Source organism: Notamacropus eugenii, chromosome 6 (assembly GCF_028372415.1).
Source record: "Notamacropus eugenii isolate mMacEug1 chromosome 6, mMacEug1.pri_v2, whole genome shotgun sequence".
Taxonomy (NCBI): Eukaryota; Metazoa; Chordata; class Mammalia; order Diprotodontia; family Macropodidae; genus Notamacropus; species Notamacropus eugenii.
In genome coordinates this window covers 305,341,147-305,357,887 of record NC_092877.1, presented here as the reverse complement: position 1 = coordinate 305,357,887, position 16,741 = coordinate 305,341,147, and the positions used below count along the sequence as shown (strand labels likewise).

Sequence of the window (16,741 nt, the reverse complement as noted above, 5' to 3'; positions counted from 1 at the left end):
TGAAGAAGGAGACAGACAAAGAAACAGTCTGGCATAGCCAGCTCCTCCCTTTTCCAGAAGGAAGGAGAGAAAGTCCTCACACTCTGCCCTCCACAGTACACCTGGAGTACATTCATTTCTCAGTTCTGCCTAATAGAATTCCTTTCTTCCTTCAAGATGCAGCTGGTGAACGACTTTCCACATGCATCCTCTGCTGATTCCCATGACTGCTAGTGCCCCTCCCCTCTCTCTTATATTTAACTATTTTATATGTATTTTCTTTATAATTATTGTATCAATCATTCTCACTGTAGTGTGGATAGTTAGAGTGATTTCATCATCATCATCCATTTATGTAGTCAGTTACAATAACTCTGTGAAGTGGCTAATACAAGTGTTATTATACCCATTTTTCAGATGCAGAAACTATATCTCACATAGGTGAAGTGATTTGTCAAGGGTCATACAGTTAAGACATAGGATTATTGATTTAATGTTGAATGAGACATTAGGAACCATCTAGTCCATAAGTTCCCAAAATAGGTGCTGGAATGATCCAAGGGGGAGATGGTAGCCTTGGGTGCAATTGGGGGGTGTTGAATAAAAATAGGGGATGGTAGAAGCATAAAGAAAGAAGAAAATTTTGAAAAAACCATTTCTATGGCATTATTTTCCAAATAAATACAAAAAATGCAAGTTATAACTGATCAGTTGTCAAGTCCATCAATAGGTCTTAACAAGCAAGTGGTGGCAGGTGAGCATGTCCTGCATTGTCGGGAAGTCTAGCATGCATTGGCAGGAACGTGTGGATGTCATGATTTGCTTATAATGTGATCCTATATGATTACATGACCAATACTGAGTCATCAAAATTTCAATGCAGGAAAAAAACCCACACATTTACAACAAATTATTAAATTTAAGATGCATCATTTAAAATATATATATATGCACATATATACTAAATGATGCAAATTTCAAAAATAATTAAAGGGTTGAAGAAAATAGGTTTCCAGGAGGGCACTGAGTAATTTTTTTTAAAAGGGAGCAGTAGACCAAATAAGTTTGGGAATCTCTGACTAGTCCAACAGAATTATTTTATAGATGAAGACACTGAGGTCCAGAGGTGACTTGTCCAAGTTTACATAAACAGTAAGTAGAAGAGCTAGAATTCAAAGCCAGTGGTCTTTCCACTATACCACACCGCCTTTCAATGCTTCACCTAGTTCTAATATCTAGCTAACAGCATTAAGTTAGAAATTTTATTGCGAAGGATTCAAGGAAGAAAAAAAGAGAAAGAATTCTATAGTGTAGGTTTCTTTAACTGAGGTAAGGTATGAGCAGAATACCAAAGTGGTTTTGAGGCATCAAAGAGCAGTCCGGAATCAGGTAGAAGGCAGCACTAGAAAGTGAGAGATGGGTACGGGCAAATTTGCCCAAATGAGTTCTGATAGTTAACACAATTGTCATAACAATAAAAACAAATATTTGAATTTATAGATTCTCATATTTTTCAAATCAGGGATCTTATTCCATTCTCTTGCAGGACCCTATACTGCACCCATCTACAAATTATTACTAAAAACTCCATACTGCAGGGAGAATAATCTGCTTAGCTCAGTCACAGTTAAAAGCTAAGCCATACAGAATATTCCATAGAGGGGAGTCATGGGGACAGAACTGTCTCATTCTTTGTTTTCTCCTAAAGATAATTATTCTAAGAGAGTGGAAACCCTTCTCACTTCGAAAGCAACAACCGTGTTAGTGAATTAGGACAATTCGAACTCGCCAGAAAGAGTGAGAGGGAAACATTCATTGATTCCCCCTGACCATGATCATAGAAAAGAAAAGAACACGGAAAATCCCCTTACTCACCAAAATGGGCTCGGTCTGTGTTATTCCTGCGGAGGCAGCAGGAAGCCCTGCTATATATACAGTAGCTTCCACCACAGCGGCAAACAGCACGGAGTGAACATCTCCATCTCTCTCCAAAATGGGAAAGGTAAGACCATGGGAACCAATGCTGAGACGGTGTATTCATACAAAAGGTGGCTTTCTCAACCCTCCCCAATATTTCGTTCTACAGATCATCTTTTACGAGGACCGAGGCTTCCAGGGCCGATCCTATGAATGCAACAGCGACTACCCCAACCTGCAGGCCTACTTCAACCGTTGCAACTCCATCCGGGTGGAAAGTGGCTGCTGGATGATTTATGAGCGCCCCAATTACTTGGGCTATCAGTATTACCTACGGAGGGGCGAGTATCCAGACTACCAGCAGTGGATGGGATTCAATGACTCCATTAGGTCTTGCCGCATCATCCCCCAAGTGAGTATGGTTCCATTCGAAGTCTTTTGGGAAAGTCAGTACTTTAACAAGTACTTTTCTCAAACCAAATCTAGCTAGCTAGTGAATGGTTGTAGCCTAGCCCCACAGGACAACGAATCTCTCTCAAGAGTCTGATGGCTGGTGAAATCTCTCCAACTATCAGTTTTCCATTGGTCCATTTCTTTTGCCTTTTAACTATAGAGATGCAGAATTCATATTTTAAATGGAATAAAGAAATTAAGGAGATTCAAAGATTCTTGATCTAATGACTAACATGGAATCAGAGGGATTATAAACTTAGAAGCCTTATCAAAGAATAGCTACTCTGGTTTAAGTTTAAATGAACAGATTCAGTGCATTAAATTTTCATAAATATAGTCTGGGAATTCTGATTATATTAAAACATTTTGTATTTGTTTTATCAGTTTGCTTTCCCACTATCCAAGCAGTTATTCCAGAGGGCATTGATTTAATACCACTTAGCCCTAATAGAATGAAGAAAAAATTGGGTAGTAGGGGGAGGTACACTGGTAAAGTAGATCCTTGAAGGCCATGTTCAGAAAGTTGTTTGGTATATCCTGTGATTCTGGGAAAAGCATCTGGGAGTCAATGAATATTTTGTTGGGAAGATAATGTGATTAAAATAATGCTTAAAGGATATCCCTTGCTATTGAGTGTGGGATAAAATGGAGGTGAGCAGAGCCTAGAGTCCAATTGGTGTAGTAGATGAGTTTGGCGTCAGAGGAGCTAAATTCAAATTGTAACTCTTTTACTGACTATCAGTGTGAGCTTGCAGAAATTACTTCTTTCTGGGCCTCAGTTTTCCCATCTGTAAAATGAACAGGTTGAATGAGAAGATCCCTAAGGCCCTTTCCGGCTGAGATTATAGAATTCCAGAGATGGGGCCAATAGAACAGCCTGGGTTTGGGTTTAGGATAGGGTCTGGACAAAGCTGAGAAAATGGAGAGAAAGGGTGTATGTAGAAAACCTTGTGAGTACGAAGGATTAAGGGTCTCAGGATTTGGTGGCACTTATAAAAACTAGGCTTAGAGGAAACAGTTTAAAAGGAAGTCATCTTCAAAGGAAAATATATCATGCTTAGCTTTCCAGTTCACACTTTTCCTCATCTAGTTATTTGTGTAGCATTTTAAGATTTGCAAAGCACTTGACATGTGTTAACTCATTTATAGGAACTTCCTCTAATAATAAAGATGAATAAAGATGAAAATGATAAGAAAGCTATTTCGTAAAGACAAAGTGATGAAGGATGCACTGGGTTGCTGGGCTCTAATCCTAGCCATACCGAGGAATCATTATGAAATGGCAGGTTGCTGCTGTTCAGTCATTTTTCAGTCATGCCTGACTCTTAGTGAACCCTTTGGAGGTTTTCTTTGCAAAGATACTGGAATGGTTTACCATTTCATTCTCCAGATCATTTTACAGATGAGGAAACTGAGGCAAACAGCGTTAAGTGACTTGCTCAGAGTCACACAGCTAGTAAGTGTCTGAGGCTAGATTTGAACTCAGGTCTTCCTGACTCCAGGTCTGGCAAGTGGAGAAGGCAAATTAATTCTCCACACATTTGTCCTGATAATAAAATTGGAATCAAGAAGATTTGGGGTAGGAAAATTTTGCTTAGTCTCTGTTTTATCATTGACTTCTTGTTTCTATTATTACAGCACTCTGGCTCCTATAGGCTGAGGTTCTATGACAGAGATGACTTCAAAGGCCAAATGATGGAGCTCATGGATGATTGCCACTCTATTCAAGACCGCTTCCACGTGAATGAAATTCGCTCTCTTAATGTGTTAGAGGGCTCCTGGATCCTGTATGAGATGCCCAGCTATAGAGGAAGACAATACCTTCTGAGACCTGGGGAGTACAGGAGATACCTGGACTGGGGGGCCATGAATGCTAAAGTTGGTTCTTTTAGACGGGTCATGGATTTTTACTGAGATATGGTTACTCTCAGTTTTTTTCATTTTAAAATCTAATAAAATATTTAGCTTGTGTTTCCAGCACTAAATGGTTCTTGTCTTTCTTCTAATCTTATTAAGTATTCCTTTGTAATAATAACATCTAGTTAAACATGAAAATATGCACTCATGATAGGAATGAATATTTGAGTAGGAAGAATGGTGTAGGGGGTAATGTTTCCAGCACTGTCTTAATAACTAAAATATATCTGATCAAAGAAATATTTAATTTAAGTTTAGTTGCTGAGGTCATATAATTATACTTCCCACTATTTTAAAAAATCTTTCCCTTCAGTCTAACCTTGGCCCTAATATTTAGGGATTTACACACACACATACACACACACACACATACATCACACTTTAATACCTTGGCCTCCCAATACTTCAATATCCTAAATTTCTTTGACCTCTATCTCAGCCACACACAGGCATGGTCATACCCTTTCCCTGATGATCACCTATAACGATTCTACCTCTGTGATCCAGAACTCTGATAATTCTTTCTCTGACCACAACCTCATCTCCTTGTCTGTGTCTTCATGATGGGCTTAGATCTGCCAGCTTGGTTTTCCTGGTCCATTTCTCCAACTTTGATTTCCTTCACAGTTTTGGATCTACGACTGATCAACCTAGTCAACTATATACTCTCAGCTATTCTTGAATTCCTTGTCTCCTTGTGCCTTCTCACATCAAATTCTGGATTCCTCCCACCATCCATCATGTCTACTCTTATTCGTATGTTCCCAAATGCTGCTAAAGAAAGTCAATGACATCCTAATTAGATGGTCAAACAATTATTTTACTGAATTAGAAAAAAACCACAGTAGAATTAATTTGGAAGAACAAAAAGTCAAGAATATCAAAGGGACTTATGAAAAAATGTAAAGGGAGGAGGTTTAGCAGTACCAGATCTTAAACTATTTTGTAAGACTGTCATTATCAAAATTATCTGGTACTAAGAAATAGAAACATAGATCAGTGGAACAGAGTAGACTTATAATTTACAGAAGCAAATAAAAAGAGTAAACTTGTATTTGACAAATGTAAAGGCTTAAGTATTGGGGATAAGAATTCATTATTTGGTAAAAAAAAAAAAATTGTTGGGAAAACTGGAAAGCAGTCTGGAAGAAATTGGGCATAGACCAATATCTTACACCTTTTACTAAGATAAGATAAAAATTAATATATGACCTAGATATAAAGAGAGATACTACAAGAAAATCTGAAGAGCACACAATATGTTATCTATCAGACTTATGGATAGGTGAACAATTTATGAATAAATAAGAGATAGCAGTGTAAGATGTAAAATGGATAATTCTGATTACATTAAATTAAGAAGGTTTTGTACAAATAATATAAATACAGCCAAGATCAGAAGGAAACCAGAAAAATGGAGGAAAAATTTTTATAGACAGATTTTCAGAGAAAGGTCTCACATCTCAAGTACATAAAGAACTTTGTCAAATCTACAAGAAAAGAGTCATTCCCCAACTGATAAATGAACAAGGGATATTTAATAGGCAGTTTTCTGATGAAGAAATCGAAACAATTTGTGGTCATATGAAAAAAATGCTCTAAATCATTATTAATTAGAAAAACACAAATTAAAATAACCTTGAGATATCATTTTTCACCTAACAGATTGGCTAAAATGATTGAAGGGGTAACAAATTTTGGAGGTAATGTGGAAAAATTGGGCCACATTCACTGTTAGTGGAACTGTGAATTGATCCAACCATTTTGGAGCACAATAGGGAATTATGCTCCAAGAGTTATTAAACTGCCTATATCTTTTGACCTTACTTGGTCTATTTCCCAAGATGATTAAGGGAAAAGGAAAAGAACTCACATGTTCTAAATTATTTATAACATTTCTCTTTGTGGTGGCAAAGAACTGGAACTTACAGTGATACCCATCAATTGGGGAATGGCTAAATAAGTTGTGGTATATGATTCTGGGGAAATACTATTGTGCTGCAAGAAATGATGAGCTCAATGTTATTAGAAAAACCATGGATAGACTTGCATGAAATAATGAGGAGTGAAATGAACAGGACCAAGCGAATGTTGTACATGGTAACAATAATACTGTTTCAAGAACAACATTGAGTGAATAAGTTATTTGAGTATTATAAATACCCAAATTAACTACAAAGGACCTGTGAAGCAGGATGCTATCTGAATCTGGAGAAAGAACTGATAAATTGAGTATGTATAGATTAGTTTTGTATGTATATGTATATATACACATGTGTGTGCATGTATATATATATAAACATATATATACACATGCACACACACACATATTTGTGTCTAATGGCAACCATCTCTACAGTGGGGGAGGGGAGGGAAGAAAAAAGAGAAAAAAGTTACATGATAACTTAATTATATATTTAAAAGGAATAGCAAGGAATAGACTTTCAGCTTCATATACAATCATAATTTTTTCTATTCTACTATGCTATGGTAATGTCATAAGTTTAGAACAAAATGAAGTCATACAGCTGAGTTAATTGGCTCACTACAAATTTATTTTTATCTAATCTCAACTGAACCCCCACTGCTACATACTAATTTGTTTATTCTTTCTTCCCTGATTGACTCTTTATTGTACTCTCCATAGCAGCTATTCCAATCCTTTTCTTTCCTCAGATTTCTACATCACATCATTTCCCTTCTCATTCAATGACCTTAGCTACTACTTTACTGGAAAAAAAAACTGGAGGTCATCCATCACAAGCTCTCTCTTCTTTCTTACTCCACATTTCAAAATCCCTCAACATCATTCCCCCTTTTCTTTATTGCTCAAATTTCTGATGAAGTGGTTTTATTTGTTGCCAAAAATCAGTCTCTTCTTACGCTCATAATTTCATCCCCCCACGTCTCCTCCAGTAACACTTCCCTTCCACTAAAAACCTCTCTTTGGGGCTGAAGTGGGGTGGGAGAAAATCAAGATGGTGGAGTAAGAGTCAGCATTTTTGTCTATATACTTCCTCCATGATGACCCAGAAAATGTACCAGACCAAATTCTGATTAGGAAAGCCAAGAAAAAGTCACAGCAAGTAATTTTCCAGTCTAGTGCAGTTTGAGAAGACAGACATAGAGATCTGCAGACACTAGGGTAGAGGATGACTAGGAGGAGCTCAGTCCAGTGGTAGTTCAGCAGCAGTTGGAAGAGGAGCATTCTAGTGCACAGGGACAGAAAAGAAGTCAAAATGAAGTACCAGGGTAGAAAGAGCTCTCAGAGGTCTCCTGAACTAATGCTGAGAGTATAAATGTCTGGGTGCCATCTGGAAATTCTGTTCCTAAAAGAGAACAGGCATTTCAGTTATTCTGAACCTATAGAACCTCTCAGGAAGCTAACAGTGATTGAGTCCAGTAGCATTCTACTGAAATCCAATTACATACAAACCAACAAATCCAAACCTGGATAAGTCAGAGAAGGAGTTTTATGAACAAATTTCTCCAGGGTTATACCACTTTGGAAACCCTGAAAATTTTCAGGCTCCCAGACTAAACTGTGAAAGTGGCCAAATTTCAGGCCAGATATCTTCCCCAGAAGTGAAAATAGCCCAAAACTATCATAAAATCTAAAGTCAAGGAGTATATTCGAAGAATGAGCAAACAAGAGAAGAACTCAATCATAAAGAATTACTATGGTGGGAGCAGAGCCAAGATGGCAGAGTAGAAAGATGGACCTGCTCTAGCTCTACCCCCATAGCCTATGAAGTACCTGTAAAAAATGACTCTAAAAAAAATTCTAGAGCAGCAGAAGCTACAAAATGATGTAGTGAAAGAGATTTCCAGCCCAAGACAGCCTGAAAGGCCAACAGCAAAGGTTTACTGCACCAGGCTCAGAGTGCAGCGCAGCCCAGCCTTTGCCATGCAGCCTGGCATATATAGGATTGAAGCAGGCTTCAAGGCATAGTAACTATAGTTCCCAGATTTCTCAACCCACAAATGCCCAAGACATCTTCAAAGGTCAGTGAGAAAGCTCTTTCACCTGGGTGAGAGGGGACCATAGGTCCAGGCAAAGCTTCAGCCCAAGCTCTGGTCCCAAGGCAGTGACAGCCACTGCACAGCAGCATCCATTTTTGGAGCCCTGGCCTAAAGACTCTAGGGGAATTGAGCAGCTGACCTGGGTCTCAGCCCTTAGTGGTGATCCCGGGATGAGGAGGAACACTGATTGTCATGGTGAAGCTGGTGGAGGCTTTGGAAAGGATCCTGGGCAGAAAAGCTTGTGGTTGCTTCCAGACAAGAGCACAGGTCAGGAGAGAAGCAAACTCCTTTCCCTTGATTGTGCCACCTTGAAGGAACTGAAAATTTACAGGTGCCTAGAGTATACTTTCCACTTGCCAAAGGATTCAAAAATCAAGTAACTGGCTGGGAAAATGCCCAAAAAAGGAAAAAATAAGACTATAGAAGGTTACATTCTTAGAGAAAAGGTATTTTCTTCCATCCTTTCAGATGAGGAAGAATAAAGCATACCATCAGAGGAAGACATAAAAGTCAAGGCTTCTACATCCAAAACCTCCAAAAGAATATGCAATGATCTCAGGTCATGGAAGAGCTCAAAAAGAATTTTGAAAATCAAATAAGAGAGGTAGAGGAAAAATTGGGAAGAGAAATGAGAGTGAGGCAAGAATATCACAAAAAATGAGTCAACAGCTTGTTAAAGGAGAGTCCAAAAAATGCTGAAGAAAATAACACCTTTAAAAATAGACTAACCCAAATGGCAAAAGAGGTCCAAAAAGTCAATGAGGAGAAGAATGTTTTAAAAGTAGAATTAGCCAAATAGAAATGGAGGTTCAAAAGCTCAGTGAAGAAAATAGTTCTTTAAAAATTGGAATGGAGCAGATGGAAGCTAATAACTTTATGAAAAACCAAGAAATTACAAAACAAAACCAAAAAAATCAAAAAATAGAAGACAATGTAAAATATCTCATTGGAAAAACAAGTGACCTGGAAAATAGATTCAGGAGAGACAATTTAAAAATTATGGGACTACCTGAAAGCCATGATCAAAAAAAGAGCCTAGACATCTTCTTTCATGAAATTATCAAGGAAAACTGCCCTGATATTCTATAACCAGAGGGTAAAATAAATATTGAAAGAATCCATCAATCACCTCCTGAAAGAGATCTGAAAAGAAAAACTCCTAGAAATATTGTAGCCAAATTCGAGAGTTCCCAGGTCAAGGAGAAAATATTGCAAGCAGCTAGAAGGAAACAATTCAAGTACTGTGGAAATACAATCAGGATAACACAAGATCTAGCAGTTTCTATATTAAAGAATCAAAGGGCTTGGAATATGGTTTTCCAGAAGTCAAAGGAACTAGGATTAAAACCATGAATCACCTAACTAGCAAAACTGAGTATAATACTTCAGGGAAAAATAGTCATTCAATGAAATAGAGGACTTTCATGCATTCTTGATGGAAAAGACCAGAGTTGAATAGAAAATTTGACTTTCAAACACAAGAACCAAGAGAACCATGAAAAGGTAAACAGAAAAGAGAAATCATAAGGGGCTTACTAAAATTGAACTGTTTATATTCCTACATGGAAAGATAGTATTTGTAACTCTTGAGACTTTTCTCAGTATTTGGTTAGTTGGAGGGCTTATATACATATAGACAGAGGGTACAGGGTGAGGTGAACAGGAAGGGATTATTTCTAAAAAAACAAAATTAAGGGGTGAGAGAGGCATACATTGCAAGGAGTAAGAGAGAAAGGGAATGGGGCAAATTATCTCTCATAAAAGAGGCAAGAAGAAGCTTTTCCAATGGAGGAGAAAAGCGAGGATATGAGAGGGGGAAAAGTGAAGCTTACTCTCATCACATTTGACTTAAGGAGGGAATAACATGCACACTCAATTTGGTATGAAAATCTATCTTACACTGCAGGAAAGTAGGGGAGACGGAGATAAGTGAACTGTAGGTGGAGGGGATGATAGAAGGGAGGGAAAATGGGAGGTGGGAGTAATTAGAAGTAAACATTTTTGGGGAGGGACAATGTCAAAAGAGAGAATAGAATAATGGGGGACAGAATAGGATGGAGGGAAATATACTTAGCTTTTCATAACATGACTATCATGGAAACCTTTTGCATAACTACCCATGTATAGCCTATATTGAATTGCTTGCCTTCTCAGTGGGGATGGGTGGGGAGGGAGGAAGGCAGAGAAGTTGGAATTCAAAGTTTTAGGAACAAATGTTGAGAATTGTTTTTGCATGTAACTGGGAAATAAGAAATACAGTTAATGGGGTATAGAAATCTACCTTGCCCTACAAGAAAAGAGAGAAGATGGGGATAAGGGAAGGAAGGGGTGTGACAGAAGGGAGGGCAGATTGGGGAAAGGAGTAATGAGAATGCACAGTGTTTTGGGGTGGGGGAGGGGAGAGATGGGGAGAAAATTTGAAACTCAAAATCTTGTGGAAATGAAGGTTGAAAACTAAAAATAAATGAATTTTTAAAAAAGAGTTACTATGTTGAGAAGAAAGCTCAAAACACAAACACAAAAGAAGATAATTACTTGAAAATATCTATAAGAAAAGACTCAAAGAAAAATGAAGATCAAACACCAGCTCAACAGGGATTTCTAGAATAACTAAAACAAAAGCTAAAGAAAGGAACAAAAAGAAGCAAAAATACAAAAAAGAATTTAATTTACAAAACAAAACTTTCTAAAAGAATTAAAGCAAGAACTAAAGAGACAAAAAGAGCAAACATATGTATGTATTATATATACATACATATAAATATAGATAGAAACATATGCCCATATATTCATTTACCACTTAATTACTCCACTAAAAGAAGAAATGCAACTCTGATTTTCTTCATACAAACCAATCATTTTCCATACTAAAGTTTTAGATGTTTTCTGTTATTAGCTGAATCAAAAAATGTATTTGAAAAATATGCATTTACATAAAATTTGCATATATTAACATAAATAAACTATCACATTTTATTTATATAAATGTTCATTAGATTTTTGTATATAAAACATTAACTGTTAATTTTTATCTCTTATCTTTGATTCCATTTCTGGAAAAATATTTGACCATGTTTGAGTGCTAATTTTCTTCACTTGCAAGTAAAGTATATTTAACAAATATGCACACATACCCCTCTTTTCAAGGAAAGAACTTTTTAAGTGTGAGGTTTTAGTTTAAAAAAAATCTGCCAAGACAAAATATCCTAAGCTCCAAAACTCTTGGATCATGTTTAAACTTGAAACTTGAACTTGAGACCAGTTCATACTCCCTTCTGAAGCTTCAGATGGGAATACAGTCTCTGTGCTGATCTCTTTGGTATTAGTGTTTTAGTCCTTGTCCCCAAAGAAAAATTTTATGGTCTTTTCTTTTCTGATTTGCTTCTTACTCATGATAAAAGCCTTTTCCTGGCTTTTAAAGTAGATCTCTGCTTCTGGGGCACAGGGAACTCCACCCCACAGTTGTGCCTAGAACTTGAGGCTTTGTGTGTTGTGGCCTCTGGTTCTTTCAGCTAGAAGCTAAAATGCTACAGCTTATCTGGTGCTGAACTGACTGGTGTGAGAAAGCAGAGATCAGGTGAAGTCTTTTTGGGTTTCCCTGGAGTTACCTTGGGGCTAGCTGCATTAAGTGTGGTGGAGGGGTGGTCTGGTCACAGGAGGTCTCCTTTGCTAAGCTAGAGCATAGGCAAGCTCAGTGGTTGGTGAACCTGTCTGTGCTAGTGTCTTTCTATTCCCCTGGGGTGCTGAGGCACACTGGGGGTCCTGGTGTTGATGGTTGCATGCTCCACCTCCTTGGGGCTCAGGATCTCCTTCTGGTTTGGTGAGGTGGGGCTATCTGGGACAACTCTGGTTCTACACTGGTCCTCTTCAACCACAGCAAGAGGGCCCCCCCTTTGCGATTTTCCTAGCCTCACCAGCTAAGAGACTGTTTACCCCTTTGGTTGATCCCACTGTTCTAGGATTTTTCCTGGGGAAATATTTTATGGGTTTTTCAAGATCAACAAGGGGAGGAATAGAGAATTTACCAATCACTCCACCATCTTGGCTCCTGGAAGTGCAGGTGACTTACAGACATTTAACCTGCGGGTTGATAGTCTTAGGAGTGGCTGCTGCAGTTTCCTGGGGCTTTGCAGCTCTCTCTAGCTGGGTTCCACTGGACTCTTGTCCTGAGCTGATATACCTGAGATTCCATAGGGAGGCTGCTACCTCAGACTGCTCACGACTTTCTGCTTGGCCCTGCCATGGTGGGGACCATGCTGGTATAGCCTGTGCGCTGTGTGCTCCTCCAGCCTGTGCAACTGATCTTTCCTGTCACCCATTGACCTTCCAATCAGTTCTGGGCTGGGAAATCTGTCACAGTCTGTCTCCTATTGGATTCTGCCCCTCCAAAATCCTTTCACATTCTCTTTTTAGAGGTATCTGAAGGAGTTTGTCTCAGAGCTTAGGTGAGTAGTTGCTCTCACTCTGCCATCTTGGCTCTACCCCTTCTTAACTTGAAACAAAACTTGAAAAAGGTAGTGCCTTGAAGAAATTCAGAGCCTTGGTAGGAAGGCAACACCATGGTCTTTCCTGTTACCAACCCTTGCAGCTCAGAGGTACTTTTCTTTTGCATCAGGAAACCCCAGAACCTGTCTCAGTGACACCCCTACTGGTTCTATAATGTTCTCATTTCTCCTTTTCCCAAGTTTCCTAATACCCAGTTCATATTCAAGGGGAAAAATTTCTTGCCTTTCCAACCTTCTTTTCTGTTGCTTCTCAAAGTAACACTCAACTTCTCCCAGGTCCTTACAAAAGGTTTACTATGGAGTACCACAAGGAAACATAAACGGGTAAAGATGAAGTTTACAGTTTATAAAGCTTTGAATTTGGGTCCCTCATATCTACTGCAATGAATTATGTCTCATGTTTTTTGTAGCTCACTCACTTTTCCTACCTGAAAGGTCCTTTGAAAGGTCTCATCTTGGATATAAAAAATAAAATGAGCCAGCACGTGCTGTGCTGGATTGAGGCAGCAGTGGTGGGAGAGGTTGGTTGGTGGGAGTGTGACCATTACAGGAGCCACAGCCCGAACCAGTCTGTGGCAAGGAGCCATGACGACCTCCCAGAAGCACCAGGACTTCTTGACCAAGCCCATGGGGGACAAGCCTGGCAAGCATCAGAGAAGTGGTGGGCCAGAAGCTTAAGGACAAGGGTTTTGACAAGGCCTATATGGTTCTGGGCCAGTTCCTGGTGCTGCAAAAGATGAAGACTTCATCCTGTTGTGGCTCAAAGACACTATAAGGCTAATGCCAAGCTGTCTCTGGATCGATGTGGCTGCCTTAGAGAATGGTGTGGCACTTTCTTGTGAGTCCCATGCCTGGATCTTCTGATGGGTCTTCCAGTCACCACCTCCAAGTGAGAAATCCGGTCCCTCCCTCTCTTCCCACCTACCAACTAAAGGAAAGATTTTTGTTGCTGCCCCCACCTGGGATACCTCACCACTCCATCATCATTTTGACTCAAGCCTCCCTGTCCACACCTCAGCATGCCTCCTGTCCTGTAAATTCCAGTGACAATAGTTTTTAGCTTTTCTGGATGGCTTTCCCACCACCTAAGCTCCCAATTTTAGTTTCTTTTATGTTGGATATCTTTGGCAGAAGTACATTCACTGCCATTGTAAAGAGTTTTTTTAAAACCAGTAAAGTCAGCAGCCTTGAAAAAAATAATGTAAAATAAAATAAAATTAAATCTTCAGAATCTGCCTCTCCAACTTGCTGCTGCTCTAGATGTGGAGACCTAGAATTTGAGCTAGATACCTCTCTCCCATGCTTATTGCTGTTATATCACCCTACCACTGGGGTCAACCTGATTTGTCCTTGCGGATTGGGAGTGGGGCAGAAAAACCAGAGGAGTATCCCTTCTTGGAGATAGAAAAATAAGATCTGAATCAGGAGCCAAGCAAGAGCAAAGCCAAAAGCTGAGTCAGTCAGGGGTCACAGTTTCCCTGGAGTACAGACAGAGAGAGTGCATGGGATTGAGGTAGGGCAGAATGCTGAGTACCCAAATCAAGCCTTCAAGTTGAGAGAGAGGAATACAACCAAGAGGCAGAATACAAGGAATTTTAGCAAGTTTCCCAAAGCTTCAGTCCCTTCTTGTTGTAACCTGTGTTTCCAGCCCATTTTATGTCAGTTTAACTCTACAATACCTGCTTCTGACTTAGCCACTCTTCTGGATTGCAGAAAACTCACAGCAGACATGTCCCTCACCTTGGGCTCCATAGCTAAGCTGTGGTTCAATCAGCCATTCCTCTGAGAAGAGATACTGATAGTGATGACAATGAGATCCATATTTTCAACCCCTCCCTCTCTCCTGAGCTCCATTCTCACATACCAATGGTCTGCCTACTGGAGGTCCTATAGTCATCCCAAAGCAGAATTCATCTTTCCCCCAAAGCTCATCCATTTTCTGAGTTTTCCTATTAGAGTTGAGAATATCACCATTCTCCCAGTCACCCACCCACTCTCATTCACACCATATATCTACTCAATTACCAATCTCTCTTCCCAACGATATTCTTATACATCCCTTCCAACTCACATAGTTACCATCCTACTTTAGGCTATAATCCCCTCTGGTCTGGACTAATGACCTCCTAAATGCTCTCCTTGCCTCAAATCTCTTCCTACTCCAATCCGTCTTCCACACAACTGTCAAAGAAATTTTCCTAAAGTACAGGTCCATTCATGTCACCTCACTCACTGCTCAATAACCTCCAGGAGTTCCTATTGTCGGATGGATCAGATATAATCTCTTTTATTTGGTGTTTAAAACTATTCATGACCTAATCCTATCTTATCTCTCCAATTTTGTTTTTTGTTTTTAATGCATTGCTTTCCTCCTTATATTCTTCAATCTAGTCATATTGGCTTACTCACTGCTTCATATACATAGTTCATTGTCTCCTATCTCCATGCCTTTGGATTCGTTATTCCCATGCCTAGTGCACACTCTCTTTTCATTTGACCTCCCTTCTTATTATAATCGCCTTTTATTCATCTTATATGTTATGTATTTATTTTGATGTACATGTTATCACCCCAGTTAGAATGGTTGTTATTAACTGACTTTGATTTTATTATGGTCCTTCTTTTACAGATGAGGATACTGAGGCAGAGACAAGTGAGTTGCCAGCAAATCACACAGCTATTACCTGTCCATGGTCAAATTAGAACTCAGATCTTCCTGACCCAAGGTCCAATGCTCAATGCTATGACACCTAGAGGCTGAGGTGATCTGCCCAGGATCACAGAGATAGCAATGAATGTCAGACTCAGAATTTGAAGAGACATTTTCTTATTCCAAGTTCAATGTTGTTTTCACTGTAACTGGCAGTTGGTGTCTGTAATGGCAAGTAAAATAGGATCTTTTACTGTTTTTGTTTTAGTATAATCAAGAAGCATAATGCCTCTATTTGTTCCAAGATCCATGGCCATTTAGATTGTAAGGCCAAGGATCCTGGAAGGTGACCGGCCTAATGCCATGGGCTGCCCGGGTCCTCTTACCTATATCAGGTCTTCGGTGGCCAGCCAGATAAACATATGAGAGAAGAGACCTCCAGAGTCAAACAGAGGTGTAGGCTTTATTCCGGATACAAGCTACATGTCAGCATGCAGGGTGAGTGCTCCCCATGGGAGCCCCCCATGGGAGCCCCCTTCTCCCTCCCGAGGAGCAAGGAAGAACCCAACCCCCTCTCAGGCTTTCCTGTCCTCATTTAAGCTCTCCCCCTGCTAGTTCACTCATGGACACCGTGCTCTCAGCCCCTTAGCCAATTAACAAAAGGTGTGCTCAGACCACGGACCAATCTCAAGGGTGTGATGCTCTCCCCAGCAAGTTTCCACTGAGAAGAGATGCAAAACGAGATAACTCGTATCTCACTCCTCAATTCCCAGCTGTTCTCTGGGGGGCCTCGTGAGAGTTCGGCGGTTTCAAGAAGCCCTCACCTTTACCTGCCCAAGACCATTCTTACCTTAACAGGAAGGGTGGATTGTAAGGGAAAGCAAAGGAGGATCTTTTGTTGTTTTATTTTGGTATAATCAAGAAGTATAATACCTTTGATTGAATAATGTGATTAAGGAGGAACTATCCCACCCATTGATGGGCCTAGCAAGATTTGTAGGAAGGTCCACACCTTTAGTTAATGAAGCACTGGTTCTCAAGGAATATGATCCCCTCTGGCTCCAAAAAGTGTATAAAGACTCTAAGGTACAGTTTTACTTTGGGGCTTAGTTTTTGGAAGAAGGTTTGTGCGCTAGATAAGACTCTGGGAAAGCAACTAAGCAGCCCCTCAGCTTTGAAAACTCAAGTGTTACTTCCCTCCCTGGTAACTATGGTCAGACAGTTGGATCTATCTGTTGATTTGTAATATGTGTTTTGATTATGGTCAGACATAGGAAATGCTGTCTGTTGATTTAGA

General features: G+C 39.5%; 1 protein-coding gene and 1 pseudogene across 1 annotated transcript; both read left to right on the top strand.

Moving 5' to 3' along the window:
• Positions 1 to 1,750: 1,750 nt before the first annotated feature.
• Positions 1,751 to 4,329, top strand: LOC140511551 (gamma-crystallin B). The gene is made up of 3 exons (XM_072620679.1): positions 1,751 to 1,981; positions 2,066 to 2,308; positions 3,988 to 4,329. The coding sequence occupies exons 1-3, from the start codon at positions 1,973 to 1,975 to the stop codon at positions 4,261 to 4,263; spliced, it is 528 nt and encodes a 175-aa protein (XP_072476780.1). The 5' UTR covers positions 1,751 to 1,972; the 3' UTR covers positions 4,264 to 4,329.
• A 9,050-nt stretch (positions 4,330 to 13,379) lies between these two features.
• LOC140511550 (barrier-to-autointegration factor pseudogene) lies at positions 13,380 to 13,636 on the top strand (annotated as a pseudogene).
• The last annotated feature ends 3,105 nt before the right edge of the window (positions 13,637 to 16,741 follow it).